The sequence below is a fragment of the Papaver somniferum genome, chromosome 10 (genome assembly GCF_003573695.1).
Source record: "Papaver somniferum cultivar HN1 chromosome 10, ASM357369v1, whole genome shotgun sequence".
Lineage (NCBI taxonomy): Eukaryota > Viridiplantae > Streptophyta > Magnoliopsida > Ranunculales > Papaveraceae > Papaver > Papaver somniferum.
In genome coordinates this window covers 108051752-108074080 of record NC_039367.1, presented here as the reverse complement: position 1 = coordinate 108074080, position 22329 = coordinate 108051752, and the positions used below count along the sequence as shown (strand labels likewise).

The 22329-nt window shown below is 34.1% G+C and overlaps 1 protein-coding gene across 1 annotated transcript; it reads right to left on the bottom strand.

Moving 5' to 3' along the window:
- Positions 1–20572: 20572 nt before the first annotated feature.
- On the bottom strand, positions 20573–21839 carry LOC113316067. The gene is made up of 2 exons (XM_026564298.1): positions 21547–21839; positions 20573–21437 (listed from the first exon to the last, which is right to left on the bottom strand). Exons 1-2 carry the CDS (start codon positions 21837–21839, stop codon positions 20573–20575), a joined length of 1158 nt encoding a protein of 385 aa, XP_026420083.1.
- Between the last annotated feature and the right edge of the window lie 490 nt (positions 21840–22329).

Sequence of the window (22329 nt, the reverse complement as noted above, 5' to 3'; positions counted from 1 at the left end):
CAGAATTTCGCAACAATATCGCAGAATTTAGCAGAATTATTCAGGATTATTAAGAATTTCACAGGATTATTCAAGAATTTCGCAAGATTATTCAGAACTTCACAGAATGATTCAGAATTTCGCAGAATGATTCAAAATTTCGTAGAATGTGTCAGAATTTCGCAGAATATGATTCTTCCGAATGATGTGATTATCTCGCTCAATTATTTCGCACAATTATAAGCAACTTGAAGAGATTATACTATTGCATGAACACAAAACATGAGACAGAGGCAAACATAAGAATAAGGAAACAATTCGCACATTCAACATTTTCTCAAGGATTCTACCCTCATAGATAAAGAACAGAGGCAACTATGGATTACCAAGAAAAATTTTTATGTTTTTTATCTCCTCAGCAAGAATCATTCCTAAAGTGGACGTTCGCTAATGAACAATAAGAATCCTCACCAAAAATGGAGTAATAATTTCGCACGAATAGAGGCAATACTTATTATTCAAGGACAGATACTTCTTATTTACTTCGCAGAGTTCTTCTTATATTTCGAGGATTAAGTACTTTTTATACTTCATCAAGGATACTTCATACTTCGCATACTTCAAGGGTTGATACTTCTTATTTACTTCGCAACGTTCCAGAACTTCACAAAAGAATAGAGGCAAGTACGTACTTTTCAAGTCCGATATTCTTTCGCTCGTTCCTCCAACAACTACAACAAGGTGGATTTTTTCTTAAAGATCGCTTTTCAAGCAATATTCAAGAAAAAAGAGGCAAGATGTAGGATCAGAATCTCGCACAGAAGAATATGCTTGCGAAATTATTAACAGGAAATCCGCAAAGACATCGCAGGATGATTTCAGAAATGACATAACAGATGACATCAACTTAAACATGAGAAAAGTGTGATGAACTTGCGAAAATTAGGAATGTTGCGAATGTTACATTTGTAAGCTTGCAATATCATCGCAAGACAGATCCAAAATTAGGGGAAATCTTAGCTGTATATGTCGTCCACTAGGTAGCATCCTATATAAAGAGAAAGGTAGGAGAGAGAAAAGTAACTGGTATTATTATTATCTTCTTATTCTTCCCCAAAAACCAGAGAGAGAGAGAGAGTTCCAAATATTCATTAATGGAGTCTCAATGTAATTCATATGTAATTGAATGATCATAGTGAAACCTAACCCCGTGGATGTAGATCAAAATGATTGAACCACGTAAATCTTGTGTCTTATTTTCTATTTTCATTATCTTTATCTTTATTTTCATATCAAATAAGTTTAGATCTAGAAATTATAATTATGATAATACAAGGGGTGTGTTGTAGGATTTCCTGCAACTACATTTTGGCGCTAGAAACACTACCTGCTACTTGTTGGTTTGAAGAAATTTTAAATAATTAGCTATTGTAGGAGTTGGATTAACTGGATCTATAAACTTCAAGGGAAAATATAAAAGCTTAGACACCAAACAACACCTATGAAAGAAAGAGAAATCAAAATAGAGTAGACACAGAGAAATTAAGACAGCGTAGGAAGGATTAGGGTCCTTCTATCGGATATTATCAATACAGTAGAAATTTGCTAGACCAAACTCCATTGTATAACAGGTACGAAGACATAGATGACAGAAAAAAGACCTCTTACAACAGTACTAAAGACCAAAGAATAAAGAAAGCGATAAGATCTATCCAATCAAGAGAATCTAATGACAGAGAAAGGAAAAGTGTATATGCGATCATATCAACGCGAAAGGAAAGACCAGGCAAAGGATAAACAACATTCCAAAGCAAGGGAGTTAGAATGATCAATAAATCCAGCACAAAGAAAATGCGAAGAGAAGAGTCTGCGAAGGAAGCATCCCAACAAACCAAACATCCGCAACATCGTTATCTAAGACGGCAACAATTTCTAAGATATTGTCTTTTTAAACGATATTGTTCTTTTTTAAATAGGAAAAAACTGGAAAAAGAAATAGATTGAAAATATCAAAGAAAGAGAGATGATGGAGAACAGGAGCAGATCACAAGAAAATTGTCATGAGAGTAAAATCGGTGACGAACATCTTGATATCTTTCCTAACACAAGGTAGTAAGGAAGAATGAATTAATCAGATTGTTCAAATTGTGAAGATGCAAAGAAGTAACAACCTAGGATGAGTTACCAATTAACTACCTATGCGAAGACAGAAATATGGGAAGAAACGAAGAATAACCATTTTTATTGTGATACAAGTGATTGGATGGTTTCTGACCGTGAGATGTAAAAGAGAGAAGAAAAAATCAGCGGACCTCAGCTGAAATCCTACAATGACCTTGCGATAGCATCACTCAAAGGGAAAAATCAGAAAAGTATCATTGACACAATTTTGTGGAGAACTTTATCAGTAATATGAATTTAATTTGTTGCAGGCACACAAAGAATCAAAGCACACGGAACGGATGATACGAGAACAACGAGATACATCTTCGAGAAATAAACAATGTCATAAAAATCAACCTCGTCATACCAACAACAAGTGAAGTAATAGTGATAAGGGAGATGATATCCAGCAATGAGAAGAGTGATCAAATCAGAATGGAGAGGAGACGATGAAGTACATTGAAAGAGAGAAAGCTCAAGATTACAGGGCAAATAAACTTCAAGAAGAACGCACATTGAAAATAAACTCCAAAGACGTACTGGACAAAGAAAAGCAAAGACTCAAAAAAAAATTTAGGGAGATGGATCATCCCATGTCAAGTAACAAAAGATCGAAATCTGGTGATATCAATAGGAAATTAAGCATGGATTCTTCTAAATTAGAAGAACATCCTAGCAATTGGAGTACTTAATCAACATACCAAGATAATGGTTATACAAATTCATGCGGCAAAAATACATGCGAAAATTAAATCTTGAATCTCCCCAAACTCTCATTTCTTTATACATATTTCTCAAACCTACAGAGGCAATGAAAGATTCAGCATTGTGAGTTTATTTCACACAAGACACTATGCATCCTTGGTTCACAAGGAAGCCAACAAGTTTGGAGTTATACGTTCGAATTCGCAGAGACACATATTTTTCATTTTCTTCTCATTTGCATGGGAGAATAAAAGAATAAGGAAAAAAGTTATGCGCTAATTTCGCAGAGAGGTTCTTGCACAATTGGTCCAGAGAGCAGTATGTGTGTTCGTGGTCGCAAGTTCGAATTTGCCTGCGAACATAGTTTTCTTCTTTTTTACAGATAGCGAAAAAATGAATAATTTCGCAATATTGCTTCATTATTTCGCAAACAAGAGGCAACACAATTGGTCATCTGCGAAGTTAATGAGTTCATGGTCGTGTTATCAAGTCCCAACACATGCGTATTTTTTCGCACAGATATTTCTTTGATTATTTCGCACAGAAGAGAGTTGATGATAATTTCGCAGAGATATTTCGCAAAGAAGAAGCTTTCACAGTTGTTCAGGAGGCATGAATGCAAGCAGCAGGTCGCGGGATCAATTCTTGCTTCTCACATGTTTATTTTTGTTACGCGAAATTTATACAGAAGTGCCTCTCACACAGTTGGAATTTGATTACTTCGCAAGAGAGGTTTAGCACAGTTGGTATGGTGCGAGAAAATCCAAGAAGCAGGTCAAGGGTTCAAGTCTCACTTCTCACACTTCTTTTTGCTGCGCGAAATTCATACATTTCAAGGAATTTATTCACTTCTTTGAAAACAACAGCGACTCACATGAAAGATAAGTACCACTTCCTTGAACGTTTTACTTTATAATAAGAACGAATAAAAAGATTTTTGATTTGATTTACAAAAAGCGATTCAATCGCACGATTACAAAGATTTCAAGATCTCAAAGATTATAAAGATTACTAAGATTTCAAAATTACAAAGATTGCGAGATTTCAAAATTACAGAAAACTGAGAAAATTCAATTTATATGTTTTTCTAGAATATTTCTTTTGCAGAGAATAAAAATATTTTTGATTTAATTTACAAAATGCGAAACAATCGCAGAATTACAAAGATTTCACAATTACAAAGATTTCAGAACTATAATGTATTAGAATTTCTCTTGATATTTACTTTGCTTCAAATGATATGATATTATGATAATGGAAGAGTTGATGAAAGAAATGACAGAAATGAAAGAACGAATGAAAGAATAAAAGAACAAAGAAACGCGAAAATTTCGCAAGAGACAATCTAAGATCCATAAAAGTCTAAGATTAGAATGGGGCGAACCTTTATGGCGTACACCCTAGTTCGCGAATAAAATTTCGCAAGAGGCAAATGTAAGACCTAAAGTACGTCATAGAAGGGGGTACCTGTAGCATGACTCAGGGAAAAGGTTACACCGCCCCTGGAACCTGAGTCATGGAGATTTGGGTCAATAAAGCCTATCCGGGAGAGGCACTTTGGATTCTTAGCTTAAGCATATGACTTAGGTTGGGCGACTAAGGTATTATGGACTCTCCCAAGGAGTGTGGAATCGGATCAAGGCGCCGAGGTACACGGTTGAGTCAAGAGTGCCAGGGGCGTCTGGAGCGTACCTTGCCATTCTTGACAAGTCTTTGCTTATACAACACTCGGCCCGAAGAAAACCCCACTCAGGGTGCAGTCTCGTAACCATAAGCCCTATAGGTAAAAGGGATAAGAGGCTGTGAAAACAACTGGTTGTTGTTAAGACTGGATGGGAGGAGCTAACCTTGTATGGTAGAAGTACACCTCCTTGAAAGGGCAACCAGGGGGAAGATAAGGGAGGCACCCTCCATTAGGGAGTTGATAAGTGTCTTAAGACGCAAATGTCATGAGGCTTTTTACTCGCAAGGGTATTAAGGCTTGTCATATTTGTGCAACAATCCTGAAGAGGCAATAATACAAAAGAAAAAGATAAGACGAGATCAATGGGTTTTCGCTTGAAAGTGCGAAGACGTCCTGCGATTTCGTCGCAAGACGGCAATGTCATGGGGCTTTATTTTCGCAAGAATATTTAGGCCTGTCATATTGTCGCAACAATCCTGAAGAGGAAATAATATAAAAAAAAAATTTAAGGCAAGATCAATGGGTTTTTGCATGAAAGTGCAAAAACGTCCTGCGATTTTGTCGCAATGACAAGAGGTGGCAAAATAAGACTTTTAACTAGGAAGGCAAAATAAGACCACATAAGAAAATGAGTAAGCAAGTAAGCTTGCTAGAATGATTATATGTAAGCAAACAAGCTTGCGAATATGTACATGAAAATGAAACTGAGGCAGTGAAAATGCCGCAGACTTGATATTATTGATCATACTGTTATGAGATACTAATAGTGCAGGAAAGAGGGAACATGAAAAACAAGTAAGAACTTGTGAAGAACAATAACTACACGAAGAAGAATGCATACACTAAAGAAAAAGGCAGAGAAATGAAGAATGGAAGCAATTTAAAGCTACATCAATTTTAGACGGAAAAATGAGCTAAGTAACACAAACCTTAAATATATAGATTGCAATAGATAAGCATTCTCATCATACAAGCATCATACTCGCATCATAAAAGCATTGCATAAGCATTTCATGGCATAAACATCGCATACACATTTCATAACATAATCATCACATAAGCATTATGTTCGCATAAATACTTTACAAAACTGTACGGAATAATATTGCAGAATTTCGCAACAATATCGCAGAATTTAGCAGAATTATTCAGGATTATTCAAAATTTCACAGGATTATTCAAGAATTTCGCAAGATTATTCAGAACTTCACAGAATGATTCAGAATTTCGCAGAATGATTCAAAATTTTGTAGAATGTGTCAGAATTTCGCAGAATATGATTCTTCCGAATGATGTGATTATCTCGCTCAATTATTTCGCACAGTTATAATAAACTTGAAGAGATTATACTATTGCATAAAAACAAAAAAGATGAGATAGAGGCAAAGATAAGAATAAGGAAACAATTCGCACATTCAACATTTTCTCAAGGATTCTACCCTCATAGATAAAGAACAGAGGAAACTATGCATTACCAAGAAAACATTTTATGTTATTTATCTCCTCAGCAAGAATCATTCCTAAAGTGGACGTCACTAATGAACAATAAGATTCCTCACCAAAAATGGAGTAATAATTTCGCACGAATAGAGGCAATACTTATTATTCAAGGACAGATACTTCTTATATACTTCGCAGAGTTCTTCTTATATTTCGAGGATTAAGTACTTTTTATACTTCATCAAGGATACTTCATACTTCGCATACTTCAAGGGTTGATACTTCTTATTTACTTCGCAACGTTCCAGAACTTCACAAAAGAATAGAGGAAAGTACGTACTTTTCAAGTCCGATATTCTTTCGCTCGTTCCTCCAACAACTACAACAAGGTGGATTTTTTCTTAAAGATCGCTTTTCAAGCAATATTCAAGAAAAAAGAGGCAAGATGTAGGATCAGAATCTCGCACAGAAGAATATGCTTGCGAAATTATTAACAGGAAATCCGCGAAGACATCGCAGGATGATTTCAGAAATGACATAACAGATGACATCAACTTAAACATGAGAAAAGTGTGATGAACTTGCGAAAATTAGGAATGTTGCGAATGTTACATTTGTAAGCTTGCAATATCATCGCAAGACAGATCCGAAATTAGGGGAAATCTTAGCTATATATGTTATCCACTAGGTAGCATCCTATATAAAGAGAAAGGTAGAAGAGAGAAAAGTAACTGGTATTATTATTATCTTCTTATTCTTCCCCAAAAACCAGAGAGAGAGAGAGCTCCAAATATTCATTAATGGAGTCTCAATGTAATTCATATGTAATTCAATGATCATAGTGAAACCTAACCCCGTGGATGTAGATCAAAATGATCGAACCACGTAAATCTTGTGTCTTATTTTCTATTTTCATTATCTTTATCTTTATTTTCATATCAAATAAGTTTAGATCTAGAAATTATAGTTATGATAATACAAGGGGTGTGTTGTAGGATTTTCTACAACTACATCCAAGTATTGCCAAAATCTGTTGCCTTCAGAGTTTAGTCAAATCCTAGAAGGAATGTGTTTCCCAAAATCAATATCGACCAACACAGCAGCATAAAAACCGAAATCCAAAGCTAGGGTTTTCGGATCAACCGCAATAGGAGTTCCCAGAACTTTACCCATAGATAATAATGTTTTCTCAGTCCAGTGCTCAACTGGTAGTCCCGGAAATTGCACCCAAACAGCTGCATGGGACGTAGCTTGTTTATCAGGATTGAAACTTGGATACCAATCGATCAACCGAAGCAGATGTGGATCAATAAACCATTTCTTTTTACGTATCTTCTCCTTATCTTCCTTTGAGTTACACATAATAATGAAAAAGCCTTTCTTCGTAGGAATAAACTTGGCAGAATATCCCCATTGTTTCTCTAGGTTTTGCTTAAGTTCATTGAACTTTAGACCGGTGTGATCAATTCTAGAAATAAAACTATGTTGAAAAGGAACAAAACCCTCTTGGAAAAATTCCATTGGAATATCCAGGGAAGGTTCACCCTCAATTAGCTTAGGGTTTGGTAAAGAAGAAATATCAATTTTTGTAGACTGTAAAGTTTTCTATTGTTTAAAAGCATCCGCATAAGAACGAGTACTCTCACTTGAATCACCAAGAAGTAAAACACGATCAGAATCCATTGTGAATCAATAATAATGAAGATCAATTTTGAATGTCCTCAAAAAAGCCTTGAAAACTCTAAAAAAAACCCTGAAAACTCTAAAACGCCCTAAAATATCTAAAGAGCTCTGAAAAACTCTAAAAAGCTCTAATTTAATTACATTTCGTTGCACTAGTATCTACGAACCAGGGGATTCGTTAAAGCCAACTGAAAGTAACTTAATTCTTTATAAAGAATGACACTATACCCTACAATAATTAAGATTATCTTTAATTGTTTCCTAAAATCCCCAAAAACACTAAAGAGCCCTGAAAAAGCTCTAAGAAACTCTAAAAAGCTCAGGAAGTCTCCAAAAAGCTTTGAAAAGCTTAAATTTAATTATACTCCGTAGCACTGGGATCTACAAACTACGAGATTCGTTAAGAATGATATTAATAAATCCCTACAATAGTGAAGATCAACTTTGAATGTTCTCTAAAAAGCCTTGAAAACTCTAAAAAAACCCGGAAAACTCTAAAAATCCCTAAAATATCTAAAGATATCTGAAAAACTATAAAAAGCTCTAAGTTAATTACATTTCGTAGCACTAGTATCTACTGGACATGGGATTCGTTAAAGCCAGCTGAAAGTAACTTAATTCTTTATAAAGAATGATACTAACAAAATACCCTACAATAATGAAGATTATCTTTGAATGTTTCCTAAAAACCTAAAAAACATGAAAGAGCCCTGAAAGACCTCTGAGAAACTCTAAAAAGCTCAGGAAGACTCCAAAAAGCTTTGAAAAGATTAAATTTAATTATACTCTGTAGCACTGGGATTTACAAGCTACGAGATTCGTTAAGAATGATAATAATAAATCCCTACAATAGTGAAGATCAACTTTGAATGTTCTCTAAAAAGCCTTGAAAACTCTAAAAAAACTAGGAAAATTCTAAAAATCTCTAAAATATCTAAAGAGCTCTGAAAAACTATAAAAAGCTCCAAGTTAATTACATTTCCTAGCACTACGATCTACTAGCCAGGGGATTCGTTAAAGCTAACTGAAAGTAACTTAATTCTTTATGAATAAAGATACTAACAATATTCCCTACAACAAGGAAGATTATCTGTCAATGTTTCCTAAAATCCCCCAAAACACTAAAGAGCCCTAAAAGAGCTCAGAGAAACTCTAAAAAGGTGAGGAAGACTCCAAAAAGCTTTGAAAAGCATAAAATTTAATTATACTTCGTAGCACTGGGATCTACAAGCTAGGAGATTTTTTAAAGAATGATAATAACAAAGCCCTACAATAGTGAAGATCAACTTTGAATGTTCTCAAAAAATCCTTGAAAACTCTAAAAAAAACCCGGAAAACTCTAAAAATCCCTAAAATATCTAAAGTGCTTTGAAAAACTCTAAAAAGATCTAAGTTAATTACATTTCGTTGCATTAGTATCTACTGGCCAGGGGATTCATTAAAGCCAACTGAAAGTAACTTAATTCTTTATAAAGAATGATACTAACAAAATACCCTACAATAATGAAGATTATCTTTAATATTTTCCTAAAATCCCCCAAAACACTAAAGAGCCCTGTAAGAGCTCTAAAAAAATCTAAAAAGCTCAAGAAGACTCCAAAAAGCTTTGAAAAGCTTAAAATTTAATTATACTCTGTTGCACTGGGATCTACAAGCTAGGAGATTCGCTAAAGAATGATAATAACAAATCCCTACAATAGTGAAGATCAATTTTGAAAGTCCTCAAAAAAGCCTTGAAAACTCTAAAAAAACCCTGAAAACTCTAAAAAGCCCTAAAATATCTAAAGAGCTCTGTAAAACCCTAAAAAGCTCTAAGTTAATTACATTTCGTAGCACTAGTATCTACTAGCCAGGGGATTCGTTAAAGCAAACTGAAAGTAACTTAATTCTTTATAAAGAATGATACTGACAAAATTCCCTACAATAATGGAGATTATCTCTGAATGTTTCCTAAAAACCATAGAGATCCCTGAAAGAGCTCTGAGAAACTCTAAAAAGCTCAGGAAGACTCCAAAAAGCTTTGAAAAGCTTAAATTTAATTATACTCCGTAGCACTGGGATCTACAAGCTACGAGATTCGTAAAGAATGATATTAATAAATCCCTACAATAGTAAAGATGAACTTTGAATGTTCTTTAAAAAGACTTGAAAACTCTAAAAAAACCCGGAAAACTATAAAAATCCCTAAAATATCTAAAGAGCTCTGAAAAATTATAAAAAGCTCTAAGTTAATTACATTTCGTAACACTAGTATCCACTAGACAGGGGATTCGTTAAAGCCAGCTGAAAGTAACTTAATTCTTTATAAAGAATGATACTAACAAAATACCCTACAATAATGAAGATTATCTTTGAATGTTTCCTAAAAACCCTAAAAACACGAAAGAGCCCTGAAAGACCTCTGAGAAACTCTAAAAAGCTCAGGAAGACTCCAAAAAGCTTTGAAAAGCTTAAATTTAATTATACTCCGTAGAACTGGGATCTACAAGCTACGAGATTCGTTAAGAATGATATTAATTAATCCCTACAATAGTGAAGATCAAATTTGAATGTTCTCTAAAAAGCCTTGAAAACTCTAAAAAAAACCCGGAAAACTCTAAAAATACCTAAAATATCTAAAGGGCTTTGAAAAATTATAAAAAGCTCTAAGTTAATTACATTTCGTAACACTAGTATCCACTAGACAGGGGATTCGTTAAAGCCAACTGAAAGTAACTTAATTCTTTATAAAGAATGATACTAACAAAATACCCTACAATAATGAAGATTATCTTTAATATTTTCCTAAAATACCCAAAACACTAAAGAGCCCTGTAAGAGCTCTGAAAAATCTAAAAAACTCAAGAAAACTCCAAAAAGATTTGATAAGATTAAAATTTAATTATACTCTGTTACACTGGAATCTACAAGATAGGAGATTCGCTAAAGAATGATAATTACAAATCCCTACAATAGTGAAGATCAATTTTGAAAGCCCTCAAAAAAGCCTTGAAAACACTAAAAAAACCCTGAAAACTCTAAAAAGCCCTAAAATATCTAAAGAGCTCTATAAAACCCTAAAACCTCTAAGTTAATTACATTTCGTAGCACTAGTATCTACTAGCCAGGGGATTCTTTAAAGCCAACTGAAAGTAACTTAATTCTTTATAAAGAATGATACTAACAAAATTCCCTACAATAATGGAGATTATCTTTGAATGTTTCCTAAAAACCCTAAAAACCCTAGAGATCCCTGAAAGAGCTCCGAGAAACTCTAAAAAGCTCAGGAAGACTCCAAAAAGCTTTGAAAAGCTTAAAATTTAATTATACTCCGTAGCACTGGGATCTACAAGCTACGAGATTCGTTAAGAATGATATTAATAAATCCCTACAATAGTGAAGATCAACTTTGAATGTTCTTTAAAAAGACTTGAAAACTCTAAAAAAACCCGGAAAACTATAAAAATCCCTAAAATATCTAAAGAGCTCTGAAAAATTATAAAAAGATCTAAGTTAATTACATTTCATAACACTAGTATCCACTAGACAGGGGATTCGTTAAAGCCAACTGAAAGTAACTTAATTCTTTATAAAGAATAATACTAACAAAATTCCCTACAATAATGGAGATTATCTTTGAATGTTTCCTAAAAACCCTAGAGATCCCTGAAAGAGCTCTGAGAAACTCTAAAAAGCTCAGGAAGACTCCAAAAAGCTTTGAAAAGTTTAAATTTAATTATACTCCGTAGCACTGGGATCTACAAGCTACGAGATTCGTTAAGAATGATATTAATTAATCCCTACAATAGTGAGGATCAACTTTGAATGTTCTCTAAAAAGCCTTGAAAACTCTAAAAAAAACCCCGGAAAACTCTAAAAATACCTAAAATATCTAAAGGGCTCTGAAAAATTATAAAAAGCTCTAAGTTAATTACATTTCGTAACACTTGTATCCCCTAGACAGGGGATTCGTTAAAGCCAACTGAAAGTAACTTAATTGTTTATAAAGAATGATACTAAGAAAATACCCTACAATAATGAAGATTATCTTTGATTGTTTCCTAAAAGCCCTAAAAACACGAAAGAGCCCTGAAAGACCTCTGACAAACTCTAAAAAGCTCAGGAAGACTCCAAAAAGATTTGAAAAGCTTAAATTTAATTATACTCTGTAGCACTGGGATATACAAGCTACGAGATTCGTTAAGAATGATATTAATAAATCCCTACAATAGTGAAGATCAACTTTGAATGTTCTCTAAAAAGCCTTGAAAACTGTAAAAAAAACCCGGAAAACTCTAAAAATACCTAAAATATCTAAAGAGCTCTGAAAAATTATAAAAAGCTCTAAGTTAATTACATTTCGTAGCACTAGTATCTACTAGACAGGGGATTCGTTAAAGCCAACTGAAAGTAACTTAATTATTTATAAAGAATGATACTAAGAAAATACCCTACAATAATGAAGATTATCTTTGATTGTTTCCTAAAATCCCTAAAAACACTAAAGAGCCCTAAAAGAGCTCTGAGAAACTCTAAAAAGCTCAGGAAGACTCCAAAAAGCTTTGAAAAGCTAAAATTTAATTATACTCCGTTGTACTGGGATCTACAAGCTAGGAGATTCACTAAAGAATGATAATAACAAATCCCTACAATAGTGAAGATCAATTTTGAAAGTCCTCAAAAAAGCCTTGAAAACTCTAAAAAACCCTGAAAACTCTAAAAAGCCCTAAAATATCTAAAGAGCTCTGTAAAACCCTAAAAAGCTCTAAGTTAATTACATTTTGTAGCACTAGTATCTACTAGCCATGGGATTCGTTAAAGCCCACTGAAAGTAACTTAATTCTTTATAAAGAATGATACTAACAAAATTCCCTATAATAATGGAGATTATCTTTTAATGTTTACTAAAAACCCTAAAAACCCTAGAGATCCCTGAAAGAGCTCTGAGAAACTCTAAAAAGCTCAAGAAGACTCCAAAAAGCTTTGAAAAGCTTAAATTTAATTATACTCCGTAGCACCGGGATCTACAAGCTACAAGATTCGTTAAGAATGATATTAATAAATCCCTACAATAGTGAAGATCAACTTTGAATGTTCTCTAAAAATCCTTGAAAACTGTAAGAAAAACCCGGAAAACTCTAAAAATACCTAAAATATCTAAAGAGCTCTGAAAAATTATAAAAAGCTCTAAGTTAATTACATTTCGTAGCACTAGTATCTACTAGACAGGGGATTCGTTAAAGCCAACTGAAAGTAACTTAATTATTTATAAAGAATGATACTAAGAAAATACCCTACAATAATGAAGATTACCTTTGATTGTTTCCTAAAATCCCTAAAAACACTAAAGAGCCCTAAAAGAGCTATGAGAAACTCTAAAAAGCTCAGGAAGACTCCAAAAAGCTTTGAAAAGCTTAAAATTTAATTATACTCCGTTGAACTGGGATCTACAAGCTAGGAGATTCGCTAAAGAATGATAATAACAAATCCCTACAATAGTGAAGATCAATTTTGAAAGTCCTCAAAAAAGCCTTGAAAACTCTAAAAAAAACCCTGAAAACTCTAAAAAGCCCTTAACTATCTAAAGAACTCTGTAAAACCCTAAAAAGCTCTAAGTTAATTACATTTCGTAGCACTAGTATCTATTAGCCAGGGGATTCGTTAAAGCCAACTGAAAGTAACTTAATTCTTTATAAAGAATGATACTAACAAAATTGCCTACAATAATGGAGATTATCTTTTAATGTTTCCTAAAAACACTAAAAACCCTAGAGATCCCTGAGAGAGCTCTGAGAAACTCTAAAAAGCTCAGGAAGACTCCAAAAAGATTTGAAAAGCTTATATTTAATTATACTCCGTAGCACTGGGATCTACAAGCTACGAGATTCGTTAAGAATGATATTAATAAATCCCTACAATAGTGAATATCAACTTTGAATGTTCTCAAAAAAGCCTTGAAAACTCTAAAAAAAACCCGGAAAACTCTAAAAAGCCCTAAAATATCAAAAGAGCTTTGAAAAATTCTAAAAAGGTCTAAGTTAATTACATTTCGTTGCACTAGTATCTACTGGCCAGGGGATTCGTTAAAGCCAACTGAAAGTAACTTAATTTTTTATAAAGAATGATACTAAGAAAATACCCTACAATAATGAAGATTATCTTTAATATTTTCCTAAAATCCCCAAAAACACTAAAGAGCCCTGTAAGAGCTCTGAAAAAATCTAAAAAGCTCAGGAAGACTCCAAAAAGCTTTGAAAAGCTTAAAATTTAATTATACTCCATTGGACTGGGATCTACAAGCTAGGAGATTCGCTAAAGAATGATAATAACAAATCCCTACAATAGTGAAAATCAATTTTGAAAGGCCTCAAAAAAGCCTTGAAAACTGTAAAAAAACCCTGAAAACTCTAAAAATCCCTAAAATATCTAAAGAGCTCTGTAAAACCCTCAAAAGCTCTAAGTTAATTACATTTCGTAGCACTAGTATCTACTAGCCAGGGGATTCGTTAAAGCCAACTGAAAGTAACTTCATTCTTTATAAAGAATGATACTAACAAAATTCCCTACAATAATGGAGATTATCTTTGAATGTTTCCTAAAAAACCTAGAGATCCCTGAAAGAGCTCTGAGAAACTCTAAAAAGCTCAGGAAGACTCCAAAAAGCTTTTAAAAGCTTAAATTTAATTATTCTCCGTAGCACTGGGATCTACAATCTACGAGATTCGTTAAGAATGATATTAATTAATCCCGACAATAGTGAAGATCAACTTTGAATGTTCTCTAAAAAGCCTTGAAAACTCTAAAAAAAACTCGGAAAACTCTAAAAATACCTAAAATATCTAAAGGGCTCTGAAAAATTATAAAAAGCTCTAAGTTAATTACATTTCGTAACACTAGTATCCACTAGACAGGGGATTCGTTAAAGCCAACTGAAAGTAACTTAATTCTTTATAAAGAATGATACTAAGAAAATATCCTACAATAATGAAGATTATCTTTGATTGTTTCCTAAAAACCCTAAAAACACAAAAGAGCCCTGAAAGACCTCTGAGAAACTCTAAAAATCTCAGGAAGACTCCAAAAAGCTTTGAAAAGCTTAAATTTAATTATACTCCGTAGCACTGGGATCTACAAGCTACGAGATTCTTTAAGAAGGATATTAATAAATCCCTACAATAGTGAAGATCAACTTTGAATGTTCTTTAAAAAGACTTGAAAACTCTAAAAAAACCCGAAAAACTCTAAAAATCCCTAAAATATCTAAAGAGCTCTGAAAAACTATAAAAAGCTCTAAGTTAATTACATTTCGTAGCACTAGTATCCACTAGACAGGGGATTCGTTAAAGCCAACTGAAAGTAACTTAATTTTTTATAAAGAATGATACTAACAAAATACCCTACAACAATGAAGATTATCTTTGAATGTTTCCTAAAAACCCTAAAAACACGAAAGAGCCCTGAAAGACCTCTGAGAAACTCTAAAAAGCTCAGGAAGACTCCAAAAAGCTTTGAAAAGCTTAAATTTAATTATACTCTTTAGCACTGGGATTTACAAGCTACGAGATTCGTTAAGAATGATAATAATAAATCCCTACAATAGTGAAGATCAACTTTGAATGTTCTCTAAAAAGCCTTGAAAACTCTAAAAAAACTAGGAAAATTCTAAAAATCTCTAAAATATCTAAAGAGCTCTGAAAAACTATAAAAAGCTCCGAGCTAATTACATTTCCTAGCACTACGATCTACTAGCCAGGGGATTCGTTAAAGCTAACTGAAAGTAACTTAATTCTTTATAAATAAAGATACTAACAATATTCCCTACAACAAGGAAGATTATCTGTCAATGTTTCCTAAAATCCCCAAAAACACTAAAGAGCCCTAAAAGAGCTCAGAGAAACTCTAGAAAGGTGAGGAAGACTCCAAAAAGCTTTGAAAACTTAAAATTTAATTATACTCCGTTGCACTGGGATCTAAAAGATAGGAGATTTGATAAAGAATGATAATAACAAATCCCTACAATAGTGAAGATCAATTTTGAAAGTCTTCAAAAAAGCCTTGAAAATTTTAAAAAAACCTTGAAAACTCTGAAAAACCCTAAAAAGCTCTAAGTTAATTAAATTTCGTAGCACTAGTATCTACTAGCCAGGGGATTCTTTGAACCCAACTGAAAGTAACTTAATTTTTTATAAAGAATGATACTGACAAAATTCCCTACAATAATGAAGATTATCTTTAATATTTTCCTAAGATCCCCCAAAACACTAAAGAGCCCTGTAAGAGCTCTGAAAAAATCTAAAAAGCTCAGGAAGACTCCAAAAAGCTTTGAAAAGCTTAAAATTTGATTATACTCCGTTGGACTGGGATCTACAAGCTAGGAGATTCGCTAAAGAATGATAATAACAAATCCCTACAATAGTGAAGATCAATTTTGAAAGTCCTCAAAAAAGCCTTGAAAACTCTAATAAAACCCTGAAAACTCTAAAAAGCCCTAAAATATCTAAAGTGCTCTGTAAAACCCTAAAAAGCTCTAAGTTAATTACATTTCGTAGCACTAGTATCGACTAGCCAGGGGATTCGTTAAATCCAACTGAAAGTAACTTAATTCTTTATAAAGAATGATACTAACAAAATTCCCTACAATAATGGAGATTATCTTTGAATGTTTCCCAAAAAACCTAAAAACACTAGAGATCCCTGAAAGAGCTCTAAGAAACTCTAAAAATCTTAGGAAGACTCCAAAAAGCTTTTAAAAGCTTAAATTTAATTATACTCCGTAGCACTGGGATCTACAAGCTACGAGATTCGTTAAGAATGATATTAATTAATCTCTACAATAGTGAAGATCAACTTTGAATGTTCTCTAAAAAGCCTTGAAAACTCTAAAAAAAACCCGGAAAACTCTAAAAATACCTAAAATATCTAAAGGGCTCTGAAAAATTATAAAAAGCTCTAAGTTAATTACATTTCGTAACACTAGTATCCACTAGATAGGGGATTCGTTAAAGCCAACTGAAAGTAACTTAATTCTTTATGAAGAATGATACTAAGAAAATACCCTACAATAATGAAGATTATCTTTGATTGTTTCCTAAAAACCCTTAAAACACGAAAGAGCCCTGAAAGACCTCTGAGAAAATCTAAAAAGCTCAGGAAGACTCCAAAAAGATTTGAAAATCTTAAATTTAATTATACTCCGTAGCACTGGGATCTACAAGCTACGAGATTCGTTAAGAATGATATTAATAAATCCCTACAATAGTGAAGATCAACTTTGAATGTTCTCTAAAAAGCCTTGAAAACTCTAAAAAAACCCGGGAAACTCTAAAAATACCTAAAATATCTAAAGAGCTCTGAAAAATTATAAAAAGCTCTAAGTTAATTACATTTCGTAGCACTAGTATCTACTAGACAGGGGATTCGTTAAAGCCAACTGAAAGTAACTTAATTCTTTATAAAGAATGATACTAAGAAAATACCCTGCAATAATGAAGTTTATCTTTGATTGTTTCCTAAAATCCCTAAAAACACTAAAGAGCCCTAAAAGAGCTCTGAGAAACTCTAAAAAGCTCAGGAAGACTCCAAAAAGCTTTGAAAAGCTTAAAATTTAATTATACTTCGTTGCACTGGGATCTACAAGCTAGGAGATTCGCTAAAGAATGATAATAACAAATCCCTACAATAGTGAAGATCAATTTTGAAAGTCCTCAAAAAAGCCTTGAAAACTCTAAAAAAACCCTGAAAAATTTAAAAAGCCCTAAAATATCTAAAGAGCTCTGAAAAACCCTAAAAAGCTCTAAGTTAATTAAATTCCGTAGCACTAGTATCTACTAGCCAGGGGATTCTTTAAACCCAACTGAAAGTAACTTAATTCTGTATAAAGAATGATACTAATAAAATTCCCTACAATAATGAAGATTATCTTTGAATGTTTCCTAAAAATCCTAAAAACACTAAAGAGCCCTGAAAGAGCTCTGAGAAACTCTAAAAAGCTCAGGTAGACTCCAAAAAGCTTTGAGATTTTTTTTTGATAAGTCAAAATTTTGTATTAATAGATAAAAAATTTACAAAATAGTGTTCACAAGAAAAGAGGTCACAACAACCCGAAAAACTTGTAAACTACTTGAATCTATAATAAGCAATATTTGGATATTCAACCGAAGTTAAAAAAAGAGGTCTTCCATCATAATGTAATCCTTCCTCCTCATTAAGAAGACATCCCCATTTTTCCATAGAATCAACAGAGAAGTTCGCCTCCCTATTGGTATGAATAAACCTTATTGTATCATAGTGTCTACAAACTGCCACCCACATTTGTCTAGCAAACCAGGGTATATTGTTATTCTTGAAAGCTTCAACAACACTAAAAGAATCAAACCGAATGCAAAACCGCCTAAATCGCCATCTTACAGCCCATTCCATACCTACAATAATACCATAAAGTTCAGCCAAATAATTTGTAGTAACTCCCAGGCCAATAGACATAGCTCCAAGAACCAAACAACTCGCATTTCTTGCTACCACACCAGCACCAGCAACGCCAGGATTCCCTCTCACCGCCCCATCACAACAAAGTTGGATCTCATTCTCTTCCGGAGGTTCCCAAAAACATTCAGTAGGTTGAAGAAACTTCACTCTTCTATGGTTAACACGAAAATAACCAAGGATTATTACATCTTCAGCACTGTTTCGCATGAAGCTCTTACGCCGCACATCATAATCTTGAATCAATTTCAACACATGCTTGAAGAAGATACTCCAGTTGGGATGTTGACGTAGAAACACAGCCTTATTACGCACTGCCCACAACTCTGATCTATGACGAGATTAGCAATAAGCCACAGGTCACGAATCATAGCGCTCTTCCCCTTAGCTGCTTTGCAAGAAAAAACAAGGTTAGCATTAGGAATCAAATCAAAAACATCAGCAATCCAATTCCAAGCACGGCCAGCAAAAGTGCACTGGAAAAGAATATGATCAAGAGTTTCATCCGCCACACCACACAAGCTGCAACGGTTGGCATGATGAATTTGAAACCTGGATTGGATAATGTCATATGTAGCGCAAGCACCACGTAGAAATTTCTAGTTTTGAGCTGCTAAAATTGGGTGAACTTCCTTCCTCCATAAAGAGACGCACCTGGAAACTTGCTAAATTTCTGACGAATTAATTCTCTAGATGAACTAATCGTGAAATTCCTTTTGAGTTCCGGCATCCAAATCCTGGAATCTGCACCATCCAAAGGAGCAGGAAATTGCGAAACGTCAAGACCAGCAGCTGTCATACGTTGCAAATGCTCCACCGGTATTTCCCAGTGCCCATCATGCAAAATATCACTAACCAAAACAGATCGCTCCAAGGTGTAGTCATCAAGGATGTCAACAATACACATATTTGAAGCCCATGCATCATAATAAAGAGAAGTATCTCTGCCATCTCCAATAAGAACTTTAATGTTAGATTCAACAATCTTGTACACTTTTCTAATACCTGGCAGAATAGAAGACTTCAAACCATTACTTTGATGCAACCATTCCTACCAAAAAGTCTTGCACGAATAAATCCAGCCCATTTCTTCTTAAAAGTGCGAATTTTCCACCAAAGCTTCATGATAAGAGCATTGTTCATAGTAGCCATGCGAGTTAAGCCTAGACCCCCCTCTTGAAAAGGGCAACAGACATTATCAAAAGCTACAACCACATCACGACTTACATTAGAATCTCTAGTCCAAATAAAATTCCTAATTGCTCTTTCACATTGCAAAATAAATTTGCGAGGACATTTGTAAATATCCATATTGTGAATAGAGTAACTAGCAATAACAGATTTAACAAGAACAATACGGTCTTGAAAAGATAATAAAAAGCCTTTCCAACCAGCAAGTTGTGCTTTGATTTTTCAACAACTCCAGAAATATGGTGATATCTAACAGTGCCTGGCATAATTTGAACTCCCAAATACCGGTCAAGAAAAGTGGCAACAATCATACCCAAGTAATCAGCAAGATAAGCCCGTCGACTCAAAGAACCACCACCTTAATAAATCTTGCTTTTTTGTCTACAAATTGTTTGTCCTGAAGCTGTTTGATATTTACCCAACACATCTACAAGATTATGAAGGCTCTTGAGATTTCGCTTGCAAAAAATCATAATATCATCAGCAAAGAAAAGGTGGGTAGGGGAAATACCACCTCGTGTAACCATATGAGACATCTTTTTTTTTCCATAAAGAGCTTTGTAATATTTCTACTAAGAACGTCTTCAATCAAGACAAAAATCAAAGGAGAAGGGGGGTTTCCTTGACGTAAACCTCTATTAATTTTGAAATAACCCTCCGGACTTCCATTCAAAAGAATAGAGATTCTAGCAGAATTCAAAATATTAAGAATCCAAGAGCACCATTGTTCAGAGAAACCATAACGGCGAAAAACTTCCAACAGAAAAGACCAACTCACCATATCAAAAGCCTGAGAAATAACAAGTGTGAGGCCAATGTTGCCATCTTTGCGCTTAATGTGAAGTTCATTAACCATTTCAGAAGCCAAACTGATGTTTTCATGGATATTACGACCCTTCATAAAGGCTACCTGTTCTTCAGAAACAAGGTTATCCAAAACACTACCAAGTCTAGTAGCAAGGATCTTAGTAAAAATTTTAAAGAAAAAATTACTAAGGCCGATGGGTCTAAAGTTACGAAGAGAATTAGCTCCTCTTACCTTAGGAAGAAGAATGATAAGACTTGAGTTAAATCCATTGGGAATATGACAAGTACTCCAACAATAAGTAACAACCTTGATCAAGTCTTCTTGAATAATATCCCAGCAATGACGATAAAAGCACCAGAAAAACCATCAGGCCCCGGTGCACTATCAGCTCCAAGGTCAAAAACCACTTGTTTAATCTCTTCAGGAGTAGGAATTCTGTCCATGGCAAGACTTTGCTCTTAAGAAATACTAACATGATCATAATCAAATAAACTAGCATCAATAACCGTCTCCTGGCCGTTAAATTTTTCTTCATAGAACTGCATAATATGGTCTCGCAAAAGATCATAATCAGAGATAGTATGGTCATCCCTATCTACTAATTCAGAAATAGTATTAGAACTTCTACGAATGCGAATGCTATTATGGAAGAAAGTAGAATTGCTTGAACCCTCCACAAGCCACTGATTTCTTTCCTTTTGTTTAAGCATAGTGTTGTGTTGAAGCCGAGTCTCACTAAGCTTAGCCATAGCATCTTTCATAGCATTAAGTTTGGTAACGTCATTAGGATCTTCATCCGAACAAAGAGCTGCAGTTTCAAACCTCAATTGATCTTGCTTCAAACGAGAATGAACATTACCAAAAACCATAAGATTCCATTTCTTGATCACCCATTTTAATCTCTTGAGCTTATAAGTAAATATGAAATCAAGAGAACCATGAGCCGGCATATTCCATCTCTCAGAAACCATACGAAGAAAATCATCATGTAAAAACCACATCTTCTGAATGCAAAAAGGAGCTCTCTTTGGTCTAGGAACCACAAAAGGATAACCCAAGAGAGTAGAATGGTCAAAAACTTCTCTAGTAAGAGCTTTACACCGCCAATTATCAAACTTCGCAAGCCAAGCAGCATTAATAACAACACGATCGAGTTTAATAATGATTCTATTAGTACCCGACTGACTATTAGTCCAAGTGAATTTTGTACCCAAAGAGTTAGACTCAAAGAGATTATTCTCATCTAACCAATCTGAAAACTCATTTTTAGCCGAAGTTCTTGGTTCAAGACCTCCCTTTTTCTCATCAAGTATAAGAATACAACTGAAATCACCCATAAAAAGCCAAGGAATAGAATCATCCTGGAGATTGAGTTGATGCCATAGTCTCCTCCTTGTGACTTGAACATAACTAGCATGAACAAAAGAGATACGTACCCCCATCAACCTCAATAGAAATGGCCTGCTTGCTTCTATTTAGAATAGAAGGCCTTATTGAATCTAAATAACAAACCCAAAGATTATCTATACTATTAGCAGTAGCATTATGAGTAACATGAGAAGAAAAACCTTCAAGTTGAAGTCTATTGCCAAAAGCAACTGAGTAGTGCACTTTAGATTCCGAAAGACAAAAAACATTTGGCTTGAACTCTCTAAATAACTCCTTTAGTTTACATTGAGCTGCATCACGTGCAACTCCATTTATATTCCAAAAAAGAACCCGCATATTAAACCTTGGGAGTTTGAGGTTTAGATAGCTTTGCTTGACTAGCAACATTTGAGGAGGAATTAATTCTTGGTGAAGATCCACTCCGAGCTCGGATTCCAAGTTCAGTTTCATCTTCCGAATCAGACATCAAGTCATCATCTTTCAAGGCGTCAATTCTGGCTTGGAGTGCTAACACTTTTTGTTGTTTAACACGTCTCGCTACTTCATCAATCTTACCAATATCTAGTTGTTTGTTTGAATATTCACCAATAAAGTTCATACCCAGAATATTAAACTTATTTTGCGAAATAAATTCAGAATGATATTCAAGAGTGTCACACAAAGGTGTTGACAAAGAAGATTTAGGAATCCTGCCAGGATTAGGAAGTTTAATTCTAGCCAATTCAACATTCCAAACTGGCTTAGTGTTTAAAGCAGAAGCACTCACCGACTTTTCCTTGGTAACTAACGCTGAATGCTTGAGTTTAGCTTGTTTGGCCCTATCAAA